The sequence below is a fragment of the Lissotriton vulgaris genome, chromosome 2_1 (genome assembly GCF_964263255.1).
Source record: "Lissotriton vulgaris chromosome 2_1, aLisVul1.2, whole genome shotgun sequence".
NCBI lineage: Eukaryota > Metazoa > Chordata > Amphibia > Caudata > Salamandridae > Lissotriton > Lissotriton vulgaris.
Window position 1 is genome coordinate 1,750,400,416 of NC_141687.1, and position 22,839 is coordinate 1,750,423,254.

The window sequence follows — 22,839 nt, forward strand, 5'->3', positions numbered from 1 at the left end:
TCAATATTGCTTTGGTTTGCTCTGCAGGTGAGTCTTAATGACATAGCCAGTTTGTTTATATGCTGGATTGATCAAATCCGTTTTCTTCTTTACAGTAGGCACATGGACATGTTTGTATAATGTAAGGTTCAAAACTGTTTTTAACGTTTTCATTTTCACTTACTAGGTTAGGTTTTAACAAATTCTGCTGTTCCTGTTTTATTTATCTTGTTGTCTGTATTCATTCATCATTTATACTCAGCCATCTTGACAGGACCTATTCATATATATTGGGTTTTCGTAACAATGTAAAGCGGGATAGAGTAGATTTCTATTAGTAAACGAAGCTTTGCACGTACAATGTCACATTCTGTCCTTGAACAAACACTCCATTCCATAGGCATCAGGGGCGCAGCTTGTAACTGGATTAAATCCCTGCTGGAACAGCGCACTTTCCAAGTCTTCTCTCAGTCCGCCTGCTCTGACACTATGACTCTTAAACATGGAGTACCTCAGGGCTCCATTTTGAGCCCGCTACTTTTTAACATTTATATGAGCCCGCTGGCCAAAATGGTAGAAGAGACTGGATTACTTATGTTCTCCTACGCTGACGATTCTCAGCTCATCTTCTCTCTATCATCTTCAGAGTCTGATAACCCCGCTTCACTAAAAATCGGCTTAACTAAGATCGCTGAGTGGATGAGAAAAATTGTTCTCAAACTCAACGGTGAGAAGACTGAGCTACTTGTCCTAGGTAAGAACAAAGAGCTCTGGGGACCCCAACACTGGCCAGACGAGATGGGCACCCCGCCGGTCCCAGTCAAATCAGCCCGCAACCTCGGGGTCATCATTGATGAATCGCTTAATCTTAATCAACAAGCTGCGAAGACGTCAGCTACCTGCTTTGCGATACTAAAGTGGTTGAAAAAAATGTGTTGGATGCTGCCCAAAAATACTCAAAAAACAGTCATCAATGCTTTAATAACCTCCAGACTAGATTATGGTAATGTGCTATACTTGGGGGCCAATAAGGCTACAACCCGCCGATTACAGACAGTGCAAAATGCACCCGCGAGATTACTGTGGAAAATTCCCATCTCCACACCAACCACCAAGTACATCTGCGAACTGCACTGGCTGAAAATCGAGAATCGAGTGAAGTTTAAATCTATATGCTTTATGCATAAGATCTCCACCAACAGTGCACCCAAGTACCTACAAAATCTAGTACATCCCTACCGCCCATCTCGAACCCTTCGATCAGCCACGGCTAACCACATTGTGATTCCAAAAATCAGGCTGGCACGAATGGGCGGAAAATCCTTTTCATATCTTGGACCCTCACTTTGGAACACTCTTCGGTTGACACTTCAGAAGGAAATCAATTATATGAAATTCAGGAAGGCCTTAAAAACCTGGCTGTTTAACATCTAAATACCTGAATCAATCAAATCACTGGATCACTAGCGCCGGGAAACCCTTTGTTGGGTAGCTGTTGCGCTATACAAATGAACTAAATAAATAAAATAAATTATAAGCAGCTAAATAAAATACAGCAAAACACAGAAAAGTATTATAATTACAGTATAAACATCTGTACATTTGCAATTATTAGAAGAAATCTTTAACATGTGCATTGAATTAAGAAATAACATCCACCCCTTAAGTCTACATGCCGTCATCTTGCACCAAAATTGGTTTGACAGTCACTGAAAGCTATTGAATTGTATTTTTAGTTCTCGACTACAAATAGCTTTAGTTGATGCGTGCAAAAGATAATGGTACAATTAATATGTTTTTTTCAAGAAGCTTGTTTATTTTTCTCATTTTATCAGCCTGCAGTTGATGAGGCAATTAATGTAACACTACAGATTGATGTGTCTAGTGGGCTTGAATAAAGAAACCAACATTAATTGATTATTAACATCCATTTTATAGACCCCTCGAAGATGGAACTCATAATCCGCGCTGCCAGGTATTAACCTGTAATCTGCAGGTTGCTCGCAGATTTCTGCCGCAGCCATAACGTACATTGAGCTATTTTAGGAATGGATAACGTCTTGGAAAAGGTTTTTCAGTGTTCCAGGCAAAATAGTATTTTGGCTCCTTTAGAACACCCCTCCACCATATAGCAAAAAAACAAATAATATTAAATAAATGCAGCCACTGTTCGGTAATTTGGTGCATGATTTAGTGGAGCCTTAAGGCTACTTACTGCCTTACTTCATGGTGGCGCCAGCTCTGCTCCTGGCAGATAACATTTACATTTTTTGTGTATTGGTAAATATACAGTTGCTGAGGAACACATTGGAGTTGTAAAATCGCATATTTTTAATGCTAACATTTATAAGGATATGAAGTAAAAACACAAATTAACCACCGGCCAGTGGAAAATACTGCCACTTTTATTTGACTCACTTATTGCCATCCTACCTTCTGGGCTGTCACCAATTCAACACACCTACTCCTAACAATTTTATTAGGTACACTCATTTACTTTCTGGATCGATAGCTGAGAATCCATGTAAAACAATGTTGGTTTTTGAGGTCGCACAAAACCTGCAAGACATTGCTCTGAATATGGCAGGTCCAGGAAGTATTTTCACCCTTCTAGGTCAATACTGTGAGGACCAGGCTCACTATTTACATCAAGCATTGGCAAAGCCAATAGGTCCTACCTATACCTGAGCTACTGGCTTTGTCAGTGTCTTTCCTATTTGAAAGATGCTGCACTGTGTGTGTCCTGATGCTGCACAGTCCAGCCAAAAACAATTGCCACAGCCAATCGGTCCCAAAGGGCCGAATGGCTTTGCTAATGCTCGTTTGACATAGGATAGATAGCTACTAGTAGGGCCACTGGAATTATGTGTAAACGAAAAATCAAAATGCCTGGCAGGATTAATTTAATTATGTGACAAGAAAGGGCATATTTTGAAGCATAATGTGCTATATTTCTTCTTTATGGACATTTAACACACACTTTTGTCTGCAAAAAGGTTTTACCTCATCAGTACCAGTTTATCACCTGGATACATCAATCAGCAACATAAAGGTACTATATATAATTTGCAAATGGTCTGACACTGTAAGACAGCCACTTGGAAGGAGATCCACCCCAATTTAGAAAAAAAACAAGCATCTTTATCTATGTTTAGGCATCAAAGAAAAATTGTTCAGGTAAGTACCCTTTAAAATATAAATTATTTTCACTTTAAAAAGTAGACACAGTGCTATATCTGAGGTTTGCAATGTTATCCTATGGAAAGACCCGGAGTTAAGGTGAGTGGTGGGCAAGGTCCAATGCAGCACCAACAGTACACCACCAGGAGCACGAGGGCAGTCGAGTGGAGGGTGCAAATCAGTGTTGGGCGCCCAATGCATTTCAATAGGGTTCGGTCCATGTAAAAAGAGGCAGGAGGCTCATGCTAGGAAGCTAGCCGAGCTGGATCAGCAAGTGGGCTCAGGCCGTGCGATGCTCAGGGATGGCGGGCTGGGATGACACCCATGGTCCTCTTCTCCAAGGCCCAGGTGCGACAAGTGCAGAGGTGTCTTTAGGCATTGGGTTTTTCCTTACCAGAGCAGTCATGGTAGAGAGGGGCTGCGTGCAGAAACTGCAAGCGATGTCAGGGAGTTCAGGAGGGGTAGAGCCATGATGGACTCAAGCTCTGGAGGGCTGGGGAACCTTGGTAGCAACATTGGCCCACTTCAACACGGGTTGGAGGCGACGGATGCAGTGGTTGCTTCAGATGTCGGGTTTTGGTAGTTTTGGAGGCCTCAGAGTCTTTTCTTTCGAGTTTCTTCAGAACAGGTCGGTTGTTCAGGGGCGCTATTGGGCCTTTTTTGAAGGCAAGCATTCCACCCAAGATTCTGGAGTCAACAGCTGCAGGACAAGACAACTTTGGTGCAGTTTTTGATGAGGGCTGTAGAAAGGCCGGTGGGGCTAGGGTCAAGTCAGGTGCACTCTTCAGCCTTCACTGTTTTTGCAGCTCTTCAGTGTTCTCTCTCTTCTTAGGTCATCAGGATCTGCTTCTCTGGTGCTACGGGCTCCCCTAAATACTACATTTATGGGCTTTAGAGAGAGTGCCAGGTAGTAGCCAATGGGCTTCTTATCTCTAGGGTGACTACACACTCATATGACTACGTCCATTAGGAAGTGGGCATAACCCTGACCCTGGTTGGTTAATTCTCTCCAAGACAAGATGATGGAATCTGAAGAGAGGGGTCCGCATTACCTGCTTCACCCTAGGTGTGGTGCTGGCCGAATGTGGGCACCCTTCCTAATTTAACTAATTTTCTCACCTGTCCTCCTTCCAAAAGTGGATCAGGACAGAGGTGAAGGCATCCTCTCCTATGAGAGAAACCAGAGTCGCATACCAAAGGCCATGGGGCTGCTTTCAAGCTCCCTTGTCTTGGCATGCTAATCTCCAGGTCATCTCGTGGGGGTGGGTGAAAATACCACTTGCCAAACCTGGCCTGGTTTCTGGCCTCCCGAGAGCGAAGGCATACACAATTGGGAGTCAGGAATTTGTCTCAGGTGTTAGGCTGGCTAAAACCAGTCAGTCAACCCACCAGCAGCTGGCACAGTTTCAGAGGGGAACTCTGAGGTGCCCTCTGGGAGCATGTATTGATAAAGCCAACACAAGAATCAGTATTGGTTCAGCAATATGAAATTATTGATATCAAACATCCCTATTTTCAGTGAACCTACATCATGAAGCTGGGGAACTCGTTTTCACCAGTGCCCAACACATATTTTAAAATGGCTTCCCTATTCACTTGCACTGGCAGTAATCAAAGTGACCAGCACAGGGGCCTATTTGCTCATGCAAGTGCCTATCGTATAATATCAAGCACCCTGCCTTAAGGCTGTTAGGCCTGCTGTAGGGGTGACTTACAAATATCATATGCAGTGGTAGGGAAATGGCACACAGGAATATGTGACATGTTGTGTTTTCACTTTTGTCTGCACCAAGACACGCAGCCTGCAATGCGAGTCATGCATGTGCTTGGTGACGGTTCCCCTAGGGTGGTACAATTTGTGCTGCAGCCCTTATGGACCCTCTTTAGCACATGAGGCCCTAGATATCAGGGTACTGTTTACTAGGGACTTACAGAGGGTGCTAAAGGTTTTGCCAATTCGGGGAACAATTGGACAGTTTTCGGATAGTGCTCTGGCACTGGGGACCTGGTTAGCAGGAACCCAGTGCGCTTTCAGTCAATATCACATCATGTATCAGTCAAAAAGAGGTGTGTGAACAATCCAAAAGGGCACTTCCCTACAACAGCGCATACTAGCGAAAAACTTATTGTTATATTTTCAGCATTCTGTTAGAGTGCATGTGCTTTCTTGCGTATTTTCCTTGTGCTGCTTCCCCTCCCCATTTGCTCCCCTTGTTGCTTCCCCCCCACAATTCACCCATAGTGTCTCTTTCTTCTTAATCTAGGCCATTCCCTGCTCCTCGTTGCTCCAGGTGGTTAGCATTGCTGATTTCAACCCCCCCCCCCTGTCCTCCCCAGCACTCCCGGCTTCTCCATTGGTCCCCCAGCTCTATGTTATTTTTAAATCTTTTTTCAAAGGGCCTAATAACTGCAATTGTCTACATTTAATAATGCTTTTCATCCCCTTTAAACAAACTGCCATCAAATTAGCGTATGTGGGTTGATTGTCTGCAACAAGATAAACCATCTTTATGACTATTCTTGACCTTTGCTGTGCGTGAGCCCCATCAGTTCACTCAGTTAGCAAACAAAAAAAAAACAATGTTATAGATTTTTGTCAAAATTTAGCACCAAAGTAACTATTGCATACTAACCGCACCTTTGTGCTCTGAACCCTGAACACCTTGAGTTTGTCATAGTTTATTCCAAGAGCCCCAAGTAGGTACAGCGACTGTCTCAAGTCAGTCTACATTAGGGACTTTGTGCTGTAAGGCACAGTCTACGAACATGAGGCCTATAAGGGTTGGGACCCTGTGGTATACCAGAAGTAGGCAGAAACTCATAACACCCTATCAAACTCTGCCTCCCAATTCCAGATGGCATCAAAAGGAAGCAGAGAGACAGACCCCGAGTTTTTTTAACAATACTATGAATGTCTGAAAATTACAAGGCTTGGAGAGGGAATAATGTACAGGGATACGCACCATGTTTCCTCCCCTGTGCACCCAAGGATAGCTTCTCATGTGTTCTTTTTAAATTAAGAACAATTGCTAAACCATATAGTGGGCGACAGGTTTGTAGTTAAAGAAGGGGAATGAGCTGGAAAGCGCTACCGGCTGCTAGCATCCTCTCTTAGTATTGGAGCTCTCTTCGGTTTTTACTTTCTTTTTAATTTATCATTTTAAAATGGCCATTGACCATGTTGGAACAGTAAATAAAAAAAAGTCAAAATGGTTGCTAGTGTGTCATGATGCAAGTGAACACATGCATATGTATCAGTAGCCACCTTCGGAATGGTGTCATGCGCAGACGTAATGACTTAAGAGTTTTGTATACATACGTTTTGGTCGCCATCTTTGAAAGGCTTTTTATTAATAGAAAATCCTTTTCAAGATAGCTGGCCATGTGTCCATGTATGGGAGCACTGGGTAAGGATTCTTCTGATGCACCTGCAGACATTTTGGCATTAGTTAATGCCAATGCAAAAATAGTGATAACTGAAATAAATCTGCCTGTTACAGGGAGACCAATTGGCTTTGCCAATTATTTTTCAGCTTGGGACAATCAAGGGTGTAACTCTGGCATAAACAAAAGCAATACTCAGTAGTGGAGAACTCGCAGTCCTTCACAGCTGAATCAGGACAAACTTGTGAATGTTACTTCTGAGTAATTTAAGGTTGTTTGAATTTAGCAGAACTGTTTTAGATGGGTTGTTAGAGAGTTGAATACTCATATGCATCAAGGAAGGAGTGTTATATGAAGGGGCGACTCGTTCATGTTTCCAGGTGCAGACGATGAGAATCTAAAGCTGGGACAGTTAATATAGAACATAAATAAAACTGGAATTTGTTAAAAAGTAACCTTGACACTACTGCCAACACACACATACATTAGAAGGTCTGATCTGGCTTGACGTAAGATGTCACAGAGCTTCAGGTCGACAAAACTATACTTGTGCATGATTTCACTTAATTTACGGAAATGTCTCAAATGTGTATGTATTTAAGGTCACCATCAGGACTCATCCCTCTTGGTGACACCAAGCTTTGCTCTACTCACATAGTGGATATAGTAGGGGGCTGGGGAGTATTTTGCAGCAAAATTCTCTTGAATCTTTAGTACATGTTCAGTCCATGGTGCCACCAAATATTCTGCAGTTGTGATCTTATACAATCATGATTTGACAAAACAGATTTGCAATCCAAATGATCTGTACTTACACAGGTATAATCGCACAGCCTCCAGAATTGCCATAATGAAGAGCAATGCAAGGTCAAGGGCCAGGTTGTCACTTGGATAAGAGAGTGTCTCGCCTGGAAAGTCAAAAAAGTCATTTGAGAAATATCAATGTCCACACCAGAGACTTCATTGAAAAATGGGCTCATTATGTGGGGTTCCTTCTAATCTTTTTACCAGAGAACCCTGCTTTACTAACCAGATGGCATCAACTATTTCCTAGTATGCACCCCATTCTTCATTTAATTAACGTTAGTCAGAACGTCACGTCTTTCTCACCACATACCAATACAATGGTTTACTATAATAATAATAATAATAATAGGAGCAGATATCCCATTCTAAAAATTATCGACTGTCAATACAAATGACTGAAGGGCATAGTTGAAGGTCGTTGAACCATGGTGGTCTGCAGGTGATTACCGTTATAGAGGTTACATTCTCTTGTAGGCCCATGCCCATCTTTCACAGTGAAATGATGGAGTTTCTTCGTGGTTACCACTTACAAGTGCCACTGAGCACTTCAAACTATGAGAAAGAGCCTTTTGGGGGCCAGGGCACCTAAAGAGGCCTTTGGGGTCACTTGATCTGTGTTCGAGAGAGAGGCTGGGGCATTTACAGATCAGAAGACATTTGAACAAAACAGCAAAAAATGCTTAACCATATTCGAAGGTACTACAAAATAACTTACTTTTGTATATGATCATGAAAAGTGTTGCTAAGAAATAAAACACGTAATAAACCCCATTTGAGTACAAAAGCATCTGCAAAGGCACAGAGGACAGCTGGCATGACCAACGTTAAGGATCAGAGACATGTTGAAAGTACATAATGGCATTTTAAACTGTAGGGTTTTCTTCGTTACAGATACATTTTTACGGGAAGATAACTGGTTTCAATTGACACATCCATGTGAAGGCAAGACAACAGGGACCAAATGAGAAAAGCATTGTGGTCTAATGGCTCAACTAGTAAGTGGTGCAGTAATCTGTTAGTCCCAGCATGGAACTCAGCACTTTTGATTAAGTCTTCCAATGTAGATTAAATGAGTAACAACCTGCACAACAAGCGTTAACATTTCATAAGAGACCAGAGCACTGCTTGACAATAAGTTCATATCATACCCTTGATTTTGTGTTTATATTTTCTGAATGTAGTTATTTAAATGCTAAATGAAATACACCAATTGGAAGATATAACTGTAACCTTGATGTAACTTCGGATAGCAAATAGATATTAAATATTAATTTGCTATTCATTTGGGTAGGAAGTAGCATTTTGATTTTTTTGTAATATTTACAGAGGTAATAACAGTAGCAAAGCACAGGAAAATAACAGTGAAACACGAGAGGTAAAGATGGCATTATGGAACATACTTTGAGTTATTAGAACTTGGTCTTTGTTAACTGGTATTCAAAGATAAATAAGTAGGTATTTGAATAATGGTAGGTTATAAGGGTAATATTTCTTACTCTGGGGCAACATGAGATGTTACATTTGAATGGATTGTAATCATTACTTGCATTCATAGAGCCCTTACTACCCCAAAAGAGGCTTTGGAGCACTTTATGCCCGGCAGCACGCTACTGAAACTCAAGGTTAGTGGAGTGGTGTGGCTCACTGGTTAGAGGCGGCAGACCCGAGAGAACAGGACGGCCCGGGACCAGGGTTCAATTCCCGACGCGGCATGGTCGTGGACCAGGGTCAGCGGACTCGATAATTCTCATCTCGTTGCCTACTCTAACTAGGGATCACACTCGGCAACTCTGGGCATTAGCTTGCCACATCTCCACAACGGCCCCCCACATACGCCGGGGATGCCTGGTTTCACCTTGGAGATACCCAGTAGGGACCATCTCACAGGGAAAGCCAGGACGGGTTCCCCAGCGGTCTACTACGCAGAGATACTCCTTCGGGAGTCAATTCTAGAGTATTACAAACCCACAATTAATTAATTTAATTAATTAAGTCAGTGGTTATTGTTGGTCGTTGGGATTGGTCTAGGGCTCTCAAGGATACCATTCACTGCATTTACCCTGTGCCTCTGTTGTGGATTAAATTGGTAATACCTAGATGTGATCATCAGTGGTAGGGTATGTGAATTCATGCAGATGGTGGGTGGGATTAGATGAACTAGATGAGATTAGGTATTGCAAGGGTGCCGAGTTTGGCTTTCAAAGGACAGGTTGTGATCTGAGAGATAATGAGTGGGCAGTATGCGGAAATAGGTAAGAAAAGATTAAAGTAATCATGCACATGACTTAGAATAGGTTGTACTCAGGGAGAGGAGGTATGCAGAAGATGGAAGGTATGGAGAGGGCTGTTAAAAGAAAAAGGGAGAGGCGACAATCAGTCGTTTAAACCCATGGTCAAAATTTTCAAGCATGTTTGTAAGAACTTAGACTAGACTTTTGAGATACATATTCTCGAAGGATTCGAACTTGTAGAAAGAAACATCAATATTTATAAGTGAGACATTGCTATATAAGGGACTTTGGAAAGGCCCTAGGATCTGGCAAACTATTTGTCTACATCTAGGCTATTGAAAGACCACCGCTTCACTGTGGACAGCTGATCAGCTCAGGTGGTAGAAGTGTAAAGTAATGGCTGGGCGCATATATAGGGAATATCAAGAGCCTTCCTCTGCTCTTTAATGAAGTAGTAACTCATGATCAAAGCAACATTAGAGAATATATGGGGTAAATAAAGAAAAAATAGAAAAGAAGAATCTGTAACTGCTCAAGCGAATGTCTTAAACGTTTGTCTCAGAGTATTAACTACCAAAGTAAAGTGGGATGCATTTGAATGCCACTGGTTTAGCATGGTATAGAATGTGGGTGAAGATATCTTCACATGACATAGCAGGTGTATAATATGCATTCCTGTAGCGGGAGGGGGGAGACCCAGACACTGAAGCGAGGCAGGAGAGACTGGGCTACCTTTAGAAATTCCATGAGGCCTTTTGTCCAACACAGCGATGCAGACTATTCTTCCTAAGCACTACCAAGCAGTTTCTGTTTTTCAAGGCGATGAAACTGCAAGGTCAGGCCTTTCCTTTGTCTATCCCAGATTGCTCAGGAAGGATGAAACAGCCAAGCGCTCAGATTTCCTACTTCATGAATCAGGTTTGATAATAAAATACCATGTAAAAAATTGGCTTCAGGGACACCCTACTGGTGAAATTTATTATCTGCTTTTCATCTAATGTTGTACCCAGAACCCTTTTCCATTTTTCTATATATTAAACCATTTAATGCTAATTATAATGTAATAAAAGTATCTGGCTAATCATTGAATTAACAGACAGCTTGAGGTTGATATTTAGGCGCACCCCTAAGTGGCGAACTACCTGATCCAGCATTGCCCAAAGTTACTTGTATCTGTTGCCTCCTGCCCTACATGTTATAAAAAGTAGTGGGTGGTAATTGTGAAACACAAACTACATATAGTCTACACTCACAGGGGCAGATGGAATTCAGCCCGTTTGCGACCGGAAAATTGGTCAGACCCATGTACAAACCATATTTTGCGAGTTGCTAACCTATTAGCGACGTGCAAAATATGGTTTGCGACTCACTATTAGGAAGGTGCGTGCCAAGGGTGTCCCTTCCTAATAGCGAGTCTGACTATAATCTATGATTGTTTTGCGACCACATTTACGGTTGCAAAACAATCACAGTTTACCACCCTTTTCAAACAGGAAGGGGTTCCCAAGGGACCCTTTCCCCTTCGTGAATGTGTGTGAACTTTTTTTTTAAGAGCAGGTAGTAGCCCTTTCAGGAAAATGGGGTGCAATAAAAAATAAATAAAAGGCTTTATTGAACAAGCACCGGAAATGCAATAGGTCTCGCATTTGTCTGTTTTGGAGATATTGGTATTGTGAATGCTAAATAACTTATGCAAAGGATACGCCCTCGCCACCTTAATAAAATAAAAAACTCTGCTGTGTTTGTTTTTATATAGTATTAACATAGTTATATTAAAAATAAATAAAAAGAGAAATGTCCTTTTCGTATCAAAACACTATCCTGATTGCCACAGTTTTAAGTAATTAAAATTATTTCCTGGCATAAAACACAACTTATAAAAAATTTAACATTTTAAAACAAATGTTGTTTTGCTTCACTTATTGAATATTTTTTCATTGTTTTTAATACTAGATTACTTGTATCCAATGTATATAGTGTAGTGTAGTTCCTATATTCCCAATAGGCTCTGCGCATTGGAATAATATATTCAGCAGTGTAGACGTAGGACTGAGGTCGACTAGGTCTCTACTGACTATATTAGACTTAAGTTTTGCCAGCTAGCTCATAGGTCACTAGAAACTTTCTCGAATAAACGAGGAGGAGTTTAACCTCCCTGGATAGACAAGAAGGGATAAACTTCTGACACCCATATAACATGACAACTTTGCTCCCTCAGAATAAGAGTGTATCTCTAGAGTCGTGTGAAAACAGTAGACAGCTATTTCACTCAGTCAATTGTGCGTACTTAGTTTCACCAGAGTGCAGAGAAGAGAGAGACGGGCGTTTTCAATAAAAGGTATAATTTATTGAGCAGTCTTCCTTCTCATGCAAGAGAAATGAATTGCCACAATTCCAATACTTAATGTAAAGTAAAGTGCGTACAGTAAAAGGAGTATTATGAAATAATACTGTAAAAGCATTGATATGGTTTCTTAGCCATAAGATACTTAGAATGGATAAAATCTATACATACATATATACATTGACTAACGTACTCAACTGGTGCTTCTAAAATACGCCTACCCCGGTGTACCTGACCTAAGCCTAATAAGTGGGAAGGAGTAAGTAAGTAGCAGTTTAAGTTAAGTTTGTTTTGCCAAGAATCTGACTCAAGAATTCTCTTTAAGGGTTTAGTCAGCTCCGTACCTTGGTAATAGAATGTGGGAGGTCTGGTATCTCTTTCCTCAGGAATCGATATTCCATCAACCCGCAAGGGTAGGCTGGAAACGCTGGAGCTGGATTTTCTCGGCTGGAGAAAAAGACAGCGTCTTTCTCAGCGCGTCAAAGAGGAGGGGCAGCGTCCGTGGGCTCTCGCATCCGCTGGGTTCTCGGGCAAGTAGATAGCTGCTCTGCTCCAAAACCGCCACCATGTGTTTGCTTAAGGCAACGTTGGTATATTTATACCTGAAAGGTGCTGGGTTTGACGTAAGGTTGGACATAAGACACCAATAAAGATGTCACAGTGCTCGCAGGAGTTCTATGACAAATCAAAACAAAAGCAAATGGGGATTTCCCAGGTTGCTGTAGGTTTGGTGTGTTTAGAGAACTCGTCGTGCTTTCTAGGAGTCCGGGGAAGTAGCCTTGCTTAATGTGACTGCATGGGCTACAGCTAGATATGGATGTAATTCTTTTGCCATTATAGGGACATTATAGATTATAACCGTACAAAGGCTTAAAATAGGAATATCGATTTAGGTTCCTAGATAAAAACACAATACCCACTCCACGATCTAATGTCCATCATTACTACAACTAAGCAATAGTAAATATTTAAAAGTGCATGTGTATTCCAACCCACCCCAAAATACATATTTTGCATTTGAAATGGTGTATGCGTAATACATGAAAGACTATTGGTACTGTACGCTTATTAAGCAGTGTAATCATTCAGTTAAAAAGGATGCAAATATATATTAGCTGAACGATTTGCGAAAATTACACATGAAATGGCTCTTAATACAGAAAAGAAGGTCGAGACCATTCCATCACATATAAATACAGTTGCTGTAAATGTGCTAGAGGCTGAGGTAATATATTGTCTTTAGAGTTACTAAAAATAGAAGCTCTGTTCCTTAAGAATAGTTCTACTTTAAGCAGAGTACATGTGCCAGAAAAAAGGTAAATATTTTGGAAGTTGAAAAAAAAATAATTTCGCTTCAGTAGCTTTTGTTTATCAAAGTTGAAGGCCGAATTCAGAGTTCAGAGGAACGCTGTGTGCTCGTCGCTTAAAAGTTATTCTCTCTGTTCAGGGGAGAACATTATTTCAGACAGATGTGCAAAAAAGCAGTCTACAGCTTCAGGTGAAAGTTCGACTAAGTTTGAAAATGACGCAACAGTGCAGTCGTGAGAATGATTGCTATCATCGATGTCAGGATCAGCAATGCTCACAGAAGGTCGTACCTGGGTGATGTTGCTCTCATCTCGTACTTCACTGCCACCTAATCGTAGTGGTGAAGTCTCAACGAATGCCGTCATCAGGATTGGTAATCGCTGGGGACAACACGATGCATGAGCCGTTACAGGACTTAGCAAAGTATCGATATCCATTGGTACTGCTGATTGTAGTGTAATACAGGTGTCCAACATGCATTCTTTTCCGCATAGCATACATCAAAGCACAGGTAAGATGCAATTTTGCCAGATTGGTCTGAATGAAAGAAACCAGGTCATATTCAGATCTCTTAGCCGGGCTAATCCAAGGACTTTAGTTATGCGGTCCCAATAGCGTATAGCTAGGATCGTTTCTTCCATTGTTGCTGGAGTCTTGTCTGGGACTTGGCTTGCCATATCGGAGCAGAAGGATCAAAAATAAAATTCCTGCTACGAGTACCAAAAGTAGTGGTAGGCCGCCAAAGACAGAATGGACAAAATTGGGAAAGATGCCCAGGCCCCAGAACTGCTTCGAATGGTGTTAACAGTCCCGAAAAAATTGTCTTAAATATATGTGCGATCCCACTGGTATATGACATATTTAGAATTTGGCTTAGCATTTCTACGAAATGCACGAGGCAATTAGTTGATAAAAGTGTATCTATCTCTGCTGTTGTCCTTGCAACTTGCAGATCATATGTTTCTTTTGATGACGTAAAAGGCACGGTTGTCTGTAAAAGAACAGACTTCATTCTGCTTAAAGTATCAATTAGTATAGAACAGATATTCAAAGAAGGCCAAATCGTCGCCTCCATATCTGGAGAGCCGTTTGGATACAATACTTGCATACAGCAAGTGACCATGGAACTAACGCTTACGAGATAGGCTTTCCCTGGCACCATGCCACAACAGCTGTGGTCCGTTATTAGAACGTAACTCTCGTTAGAAAGTTGTCTAAAGAATGGCTCTATCTGTGTTGCAGGTGTGCCGTGCTGGTGGCATGAAAGGTTATTTGAAGTCCCCTCACAGGCCCCATGCAAATTAATACCTTGGCGCAGAAGTATACTGTTCAGGGATCGTTTACAAATGTTACCACTAAGAAATACATTCTGTTTTTTGTCACTATAACATGTGTGTGTGTAAGGTAATTTCCATGATGACTTAATGTACCCTTTACCCAACCTTTTATACTGGCCTGCTGGTATATACTCTTGGCAATTTTTAAATTGGAAAGTTGTTATCGGAATTGTGATTATTCCGTGTATTATCCATTCAATGACAGGTCTTTCTGACATTGTCAACGGTAATCTCTCAAGTTTTTCAACGATCAGAATCGTATAGTCTGCTCCTTTTTGTGCCAAACTGATTTGTTTATCAGTAAGGTGAAAGTTAGAGAATAATGAGGTTGTATTGATTAAACGCCATGGCACGTAGTCTGAACGCAGATTTTGCAACGTCCACCCAAGCTGTACAATAGAACGTAATTGGGACTGACCGTGTTGTAACATTAGTAAGTCCTGATCTATTATATCGATAGCAGATGATACAATACTGTCCAGTGAATATATTCTGGAGGACAGAGTCATTAACCCATTATCCACAACAGAAAGTGATTTTTCCAAATTAATACGATCAATTTCTCGCATTTTTTCTGCCGTTTCAATTTGCATTACTTTCCAAGCTTCATTGTACGCAGCGTATATACCGGCCGCTATGAAACGTTTTTGATGCTGTTTGCGTGGTCCCATTAGGAAATCATGCAAATCAGCACCATCTTTAAGTAAAGTCAAGTGTTGCTGAATTTCAGCCAGTGTGGATTTCTCTAGCCACTCAGGGCATAGTTTCCCTACACTGTATGTAGTAACTATCCCTGGATGTTGTCTCTGGGAGTATCTAGGGTCTGGTCTGATCATTTTGAACCCCTGTATTTTGTACAGGAATCTATCTTGACAGTTATTTGTGTCAATTGGCCAGATCAACCATTTTTTCCAATCTGGATGTGTTCTGTTTTGGTGTATAATATGGTGTACGTCTATCTCAACATCTGTAGTGCTATTACTGTCAGGTATTGGCTTTGGAATAGACAGTTTGTTTAAGTCCTTAATTTTGGCTAGGCCAAGACAGGTTGTCTGTTGAATGGTGTCATTCAAGAATATAATTTGTTCTGGGATCATGCAGGCTCTAAATAATGCTTCTAAACCTTGTACCTGCCAATCTTTTGAACCCCAGATGGTTTTCGTTTCAATGTTGTTTTTCCAGAATTCAAAACCAAATGTAATCATTTTTTCATAAAATGTTTCTGAATAAATCAATTTAGTATTTGTCAACATTGTTTTTATCCCTGTCCTTTCTGACAGTTTAAAATAAAACGTTTCTGCATCACTTGTGTCAAACCCTGAGAAGTATGGAATTTCTCATAGAATGTCTTCGAGCTGCTTTTAGGTGGAGTTGCACAATGTTCCCATTGATTATAACTAAAAACATTTCTAGGTTGAGCAGATTTATGCAAATATTGATGTGCCTAGTGATTGTAACAATACATTTTTTCATAATTCGACGAACCTTGTAAGTAATCATGTTCTGTAAATTTTGCTGACATTACTAAATCTGACATCATATTATTTATACTTTCAAAGTCCCAATCATCAGAGAATGTGCTTGGTTTTACAAAGTCACTTAAAGAAACCTTGAACTGATGTGGATATTTCAAGAGTTCAACCGGGCCATATATTCCGTAATCCGTTTTGTCCCAAGCTACCCCACCGGGTATTGGAATGGCTGTGACATTCACTGATGATAGTTCTCTTTTCTCTATGTGAGATGACTTGTGTGGCTTTAGGACCAAGTTGATGTTCTGGCTTGCTGTGTCCATTGTACTGTATTTTCCCTCAATGAATTTTCCCAAACAGAGAACCATGATGAGCCAAAGCAGGAGGAAAAGTACACCTAACACAACCCAAAATTCAACCCATGGAGAAATCAGATAGGTATCTTTGAGTTGATGAAAGAGTTCAGTTAGTTTGTCTTTAAAAGTTTTTGTTGCTGGCGTTTCTTCAGGTTCGCTTGGATCTTCAGAAAAGTTATCAAAATTGATGAAGTAGCCAGACGCAGTTCTGTCAATTGTTGGAATTGCTTCCGAATTTTCATTTGTCTTTTCATCTTTTCTTTCATTAACATAGTCTGAGGCTACATCGTTGTAGACAGGTGTTTCTAAACGAACTGTTGTGATTTGGGATTCAAGAGGCACAAGTTCCATGGCACTGTTGCATAGTCCTTTTTGATTCACTGCAGATTTATCAAATGTGATTAGTCTCTCAGTTTGAACCTCTTGGATTGTAGCACATTTTGGTATTCTGCTATTTTTCGGGAGTCCACTGGGCCTACTACTTATTATTGGCCACATGATTGTGGTTTTACCAGGCCGATGGATACAACTCGGTTCTCCTTTTTACCAGCAAGGGGCGGTAGTACAACTGATCTTGTTCCGCTGATAGCTAAGACAGGTACTGCTTTTCTGTAAGAAGGCCCAAATTTCTTTGGAATCCAGACAGGCCTTGCTGGGACAGGTGGTTTGTCTTCAGTGGCTGTTGGCTGCTGTTTTAACTTTATGTTGCTCAGGGCTTTTCTTGTTTCATTTAAGTCCTGTAAAACAGCCAAACGATCTTTGATATCAAAGCATTTCTTTTCTACCACTGAAGTCTGACTATCTAAGTCCTGAATATGCATTCTAGTACCGAACAATAGCTCGTACGGGCTGAAACCTTTTAGAGAATTTCTTGGCAGGTTATTAAGACTACGTTGGACACGTGTTAAATGTTGGACCCACCCATCACCCGAACCTAATACCCTTGCCGTTATAGATTGCTTTATGTCCCGTTTTTTTCTTTCCACAATCCCATTTCCCTCAGGATGGAGGGGACAAGAGTAAAGCAATGCAATGTCCATGCTGGCCATGGCCTCCTTATAAGTTCGAGAGCTAAAAGCAGGACCCTGGTCAGAATGTAGCATGCCAATTGCGTATGTGCCGATAAAGACTTGCAAATCTTTTATAACAGTTCTGGCGTCAGCCGAGTGCTAGAGTCTGTATTTTTAAGTGAATCTGGTCTTAAAAGGAAGTTAATGCGATGCTGGATTTTACGTATAGTTAGCCTTATGCTAACTACAAGAAGGGCCATGGCAATACTCCGGTCGGTTCGCTACTGCGATCTCTGTTGAGGTTTTCACAGTACTTTGCAAATTTATAATGTTGCACGCACATCCCCGGCCACCAGTATTCTGATTGTAATTCTTTCAGAGATTCCTTGATCTCTTGGTGCCTCAGACCCAATCCCATGTGTGCGTCTGCTATTAATAAGGCTCTCCTGTTCGTGTTTGGAATTACTCTATCCCCCACTCCAGGGATTCGAGCAAAAGGAACGGAGTTTGCGTCAATTACGTATGTATAATTGGGTGGATAGTTCACGGGTAGTGCTGCACAGTCGCCTTTTGAAGACATTTTTACCGCCAGCATGGATTCCCCGTCTATGTATTTTTCTGAATGCTTTTTTGTGGCTACGGAAGCCGGTTGAGCTGCTTCCGCTGTGGCTGTATTAGCCAATGAATTCCCTGCAACGTGAACACCATCACGTTGATGACTCAGTGTATGTATCACGTGAGTCTTTTGTAGTTCTTTCTGCAAAAGAACTACCTGTTCCCAAAGCGTTTTTGCTTGATTGTGGCACCTGTGTCATCTTTGTAATCGTTTTGAACCCAGTTCTGCAAGTCATTATTGTAAGATTTTACGCAAAAATGCGAATCGCACACTATTAGTGTTGGGAATTCACGATCTGCATTTTCAAGCGCCATCTTTAAAGATCTGATTTCAGCTCGCTGATCCGAACAGTTTCTTATTGATTCAGTTTTTGTTATTTTTGGTCTGTATTTACCACAGAGCCAGCGACCTTTAACAATCGCGCACACTGCATTGTAGGTTTTATTATCCACATCGTAATGTTGTACAAATCTGTCCGTATGGATTATACAAGAGTACTGTTGGAGAGGCAGAATTTCGATTGGCAGAGGATATTCTTCTTCATATTTCAAATCTTTTAGTTTGTTCATGTTCGGGTCAAATAGTATTTCGCGTCTTCTGCAGCAAGAGAATTTTCCCACTGTATCCATTTTGGATCTAGTGCCACCGTTTTTAGATTAACTGGGCTGAATAACGCCTCAAAGGCTGATTCTGCTGTATAAACAGTTATTCTTTTGCCTTGGGCTTGGGCTCTTTCTTTTGCTACAGCAGTCTGAACCGCATTTACAGTATTTTCTGTAAGACTGAATGTTTTTTCAGCTTGTGTGTACAAATGTGATTTGTAAGCTATTGGTACGTTTCTCCCTCATTAGAGGTCAGGTACGTGAATCTGCATCTTCCTGTGATGACTCGGATTACAAGGTTGCGTGTGTTGTCGCAAGTTTCTAATTTTGTTTTAGATAACATGTCTGTTTGCAATCATCTCAAAATGTATGTGTGTTTCTGAGTCCAACTGATTGGTTTAAAATCAGGTTTTATTAACTCATAGAGAGGTTTAACCCTCTCTGTATAATTTAGAATGTAAGTTCTTCCGAAATTCAGGAAACCTAGTATTGATTGTAAGTTCTTCAGCGTTTTTGGTGCTTGGAGTACAGCGCACTTCTCTAAGAAGTTGTCTGCTAGGCTTTTGCCTTCACTTGATAATTCATATCCTAAAAACATGACAGTTAGATGGGCAATTCGTGACTTTTTAAAGTTGAATTTGTAACCCTCTGCTGCAAACCCAAGTATTATGGTGTTCACTCTTTTCAAGTGAGTATCCAGGTCATCATCTGTGAGATAGATGTCATCGACATAAGATAATGCCTCATCATCATATATTTGTAGTAACTCTGTTACCCTTGCTGAGAATAATCCTGGGCTATTCTTGAATCCCTGTGGAGTCGACAGAAATTTTCTGTGACCCCATTATTGAGAAAGCGGTTAGATACCTGCTTTCGGGGTGCAATGTTTTGACAAAAGAATCCATTAGAGATGTCTAATGTTGTTTTGTATTTTTTGCGAACGATGTTATTCATTAGTGCCGCACTGTGTGAGTTTTGTACTGCAAATGTCTAGCAACATGAGTTAAGGTGTCTGTAGTCCAAGACTAGACGATATGAATCGTCTGATTTGGAGACAGGAAACAAAGGATTGTTCATTTGAGGGGTGCAAGTTTCAATCACCCCTTGGTATTCAAGTTGATCTAAGATCTCACTGACTTGATTTTTAGCTTCTTGCTTAATTGGGTACTGCCTTTGTGCAGTGGGTTGACACTTTAACTGGATTTTGTGAGGAGGGGAGTCTTCATCCCATCCTACATGATTTTTATATAACGCAGGAGCTTGGGCTACTGCCCATTTTCTTGCATATGTGTATTTTCTATGAATTGGAATATGATTTGAGAAGGCAGGCATAATCATTTCTTCGCCATGTGGGCACTCCCTGACAAACTCTGGTGGCCAGTCTTTCTCAGCTAGAAGGATGTCATAGCCTTTTGAAAGGTTATCCCAAAACAGACCCCTTACTTTCCTAGTCTTATCTCCCTCTATACGCAATGTTATTTCGTATATTTTATGAGGTTTGCTAACTCTGGTATCTGCAGTTTCAACCTGAATGTATTCATTTGTGTCCACTGTCTCCAGATGATTCATCAGGATCTTGCGAGCTATTGTCACTTCTGCTGCGCTGTCTAGCATTGTCTGAGCCCACTCTCCGTTTTTCAGCTGTGTCCTCAGTATCCTCTGCATGTTTGATTATTTTAATACTGGCTACCTTCTTTTTTGGAAATTGTAATTTTTTACTTTGAGCAGGTTCCTTGTCTTTGGACTTGACGTGCTCTTCTCTGTGTTCTGACCGTCCTCTTCTTTCTGATTTCTGGGAGGAAGTCTGAAAATATCGAGAAGGACGTGTATCAATATCTTGATATCTGTCAGGTTTTTTCAAATGATCCCTATTTCTAAGGTTGTATCTTTTCTCAGAGGGCTCCCTCTGGGGAGACTTGTGTCCTTGATCTGGAGATCTTTCTCTCAGCCGAGGAGACCTTCCTCTGGACTGGAATCTTTTTTCTTTGGGAGTGAATTGTTTATTTCCATCCCAGCTCTTCTTTGGAGTGTTTAGATTATTTTTAATAAATGTCTTTTCAGGATTTTCAATTAGTTGGGGTTTTACCGGTTTCCCACCCAAACTATCTCTACCTAGTTCTTCATAGGATTTTTCTATGATTCTGGCAAGTTCAATTGGTTGGTCTGCTATATCTGTTTCTTTCAATTTCTGGAGATTAGTAATATTCCTCATTGCCAATTGAACGAACTCTCTATATGCTTTTGTTAAATCTTTCATTTTAACTAAGACTTCTTCTTTTGACATTTTATTAATGTCAGGGTGTGGTGTGTAGCTGGCTAGAACCTGCCACGTTGCTCCCAGTCTACCTAGTGGACCGAGCCTGGTGATGTGATTGTTATGTTTTAGGGCGCCTTTAAACCAGAGCAGGTGCTCTTGGTAATTTAATGGGATTTCAATATCCTCGAAAGGAGTGTATTCCTCCGGAGGTTCCTCTATTTTGTAATAGTGGAACTCGTGTGTTACAGCGTTTGATGCTGGAAAGTTTATCCATGAGTAGAACACCTCTGTCTGCCGATATTCATGGGCCTCTACCACGAATATGACTGTACCACCTCGTGATGTCAGTCCATTTTCTATAAGTTTTATTGTTATATTTCTTCTTACATTAACCGGAATGAGTATTGCATCCGGGTCATTTTGTTGGAGAGTTGTGTCATCTGCTGTGAGTTGAGCAGCTATTCTAGCTCTCTCCGCTTCACCGTCACTTTCCACCATTTTACTGACAGAAAGTTTTTTTGTTGCAGATCATGTTTCAAGGAAACAAAGATTAGGTGCACAATATTTTGGAACACTGTATCCTTCAAGGTTGAATAAACCAAAAACTATACATAAGAATCTCTTCCTACTAAGTTCCGGCGAATTTTAACCTTTCACCCACTCCAGACGTCTATTGGAGTATTTACGGGGAAAAAAGGGTTTGTGTGAAAAAGCACGACTGATTTACTCTAACGTCTTGCGTTAGTTTTATCGCCTTACCAAACGTTGGGTGCCATGTAGTGTAGTTCCTATATTCCCAATAGGCTCTGCGCATTGGAATAATATATTCAGCAGTGTAGACGTAGGACTGAGGTCGACTATGTCTCTACTGACTATATTAGACTTAAGTTTTGCCAGCTAGCTCAGAGGTCACTAGAAACTTTCTCGAATAAACGAGGAGGAGTTTAACCTCCCTGGATAGACAAGAAGGGATTAGCTTCTGACAACCATATAACATGACAACTTTGCTCCCTCAGAATAAGAGTGTATCTCTAGAGTCGTGTGAAAATATTAGACAGCTATTTCACTCAGTCAATTGTGCGTACTTATTTTCACCAGAGTGCAGAGAAGAGAGAGACGGGCGTTTTCAATAAAAGGTATAATTTATTGAGCAGTCTTCCTTCTCATGCAAGAGAAATGAATTGCCACAATTGCAAAACTTAATGTAAAGTAAAGTGTGTACAGTAAAAGGAGTATTATGAAATAATACTGTAAAAGCATTGATATGGTTTCTTAGCCATAAGATACTTAGAATGGATAAAATCTATACATACATATATACATTGACTAACGTACTCAACTGGTGCTTCTAAAATACGCCTACCCCGGTGTACCTGACCTAAGCCTAATTCGTGGGAAGGAGTAAGTAAGTAGCAGTTTAAGTTAAGTTTGTTTTGCCAAGAATCTGACTCAAGAATTCTCTTTAAGGGTTTAGTCAGCTCCGTAGCTTGGTAATAGAATGTGGGAGGTCTGGTATCTCTTTCCTCAGGACTCGATATTCCAGCAACCCGCAAGGGTAGGCTGGAAATGCCGGAGCTAGATTTTCTCGGCTGGAGAAAAAGACAGCGTCTTTCTCAGTGCGTCAAAGAGGAGGGGCAGCGTCCGTGGGCTCTCGCATCAGCTGGGCTCTCGGGCAAGTAGATAGCTGCTCTGCTCCAAAACCACCACCGTGTGTTTGCTTAAGGCAACATTGGTATATTTATACCTGAAAGGTGCCAGGTTTGACGTAAGGTTGGACATAAGACGTCAATAAAGATGTCACTAAGAACTGGCCGCTCTTACAGTGCTCGCAGGAGTTCTATGACACATCAAAAAAAAACAAATGGGGATTTCCCAGGTTGCTGGAGGTTTGGTGTGTTTAGAGAACTCGTTGTGCTTTCTAGGAGTCCGGGGAAGTAGCCTTGCTTAATGTGACTG

At 41.0% G+C, this 22,839-nt stretch overlaps 1 protein-coding gene across 3 annotated transcripts in view; it reads right to left on the minus strand.

The window, feature by feature from the left end:
* TMEM80 (transmembrane protein 80) overlaps positions 1-22,839 on the minus strand; it is a 137,512-nt gene that overhangs the window by 47,142 nt on the left and 67,531 nt on the right. For all 3 annotated transcript variants that reach the window (XM_086957769.1, XM_086957767.1, XM_086957768.1), the window contains 2 exons: positions 8,066-8,159; positions 7,359-7,451 (listed from right to left, as the gene is read on the minus strand). In XM_086957769.1, coding sequence (XP_086813895.1) covers positions 7,359-7,451; positions 8,066-8,138 — 166 coding nt within the window. In that variant the 5' untranslated portion in view covers positions 8,139-8,159. The remainder of the gene's footprint in view (positions 1-7,358; positions 7,452-8,065; positions 8,160-22,839) is intronic.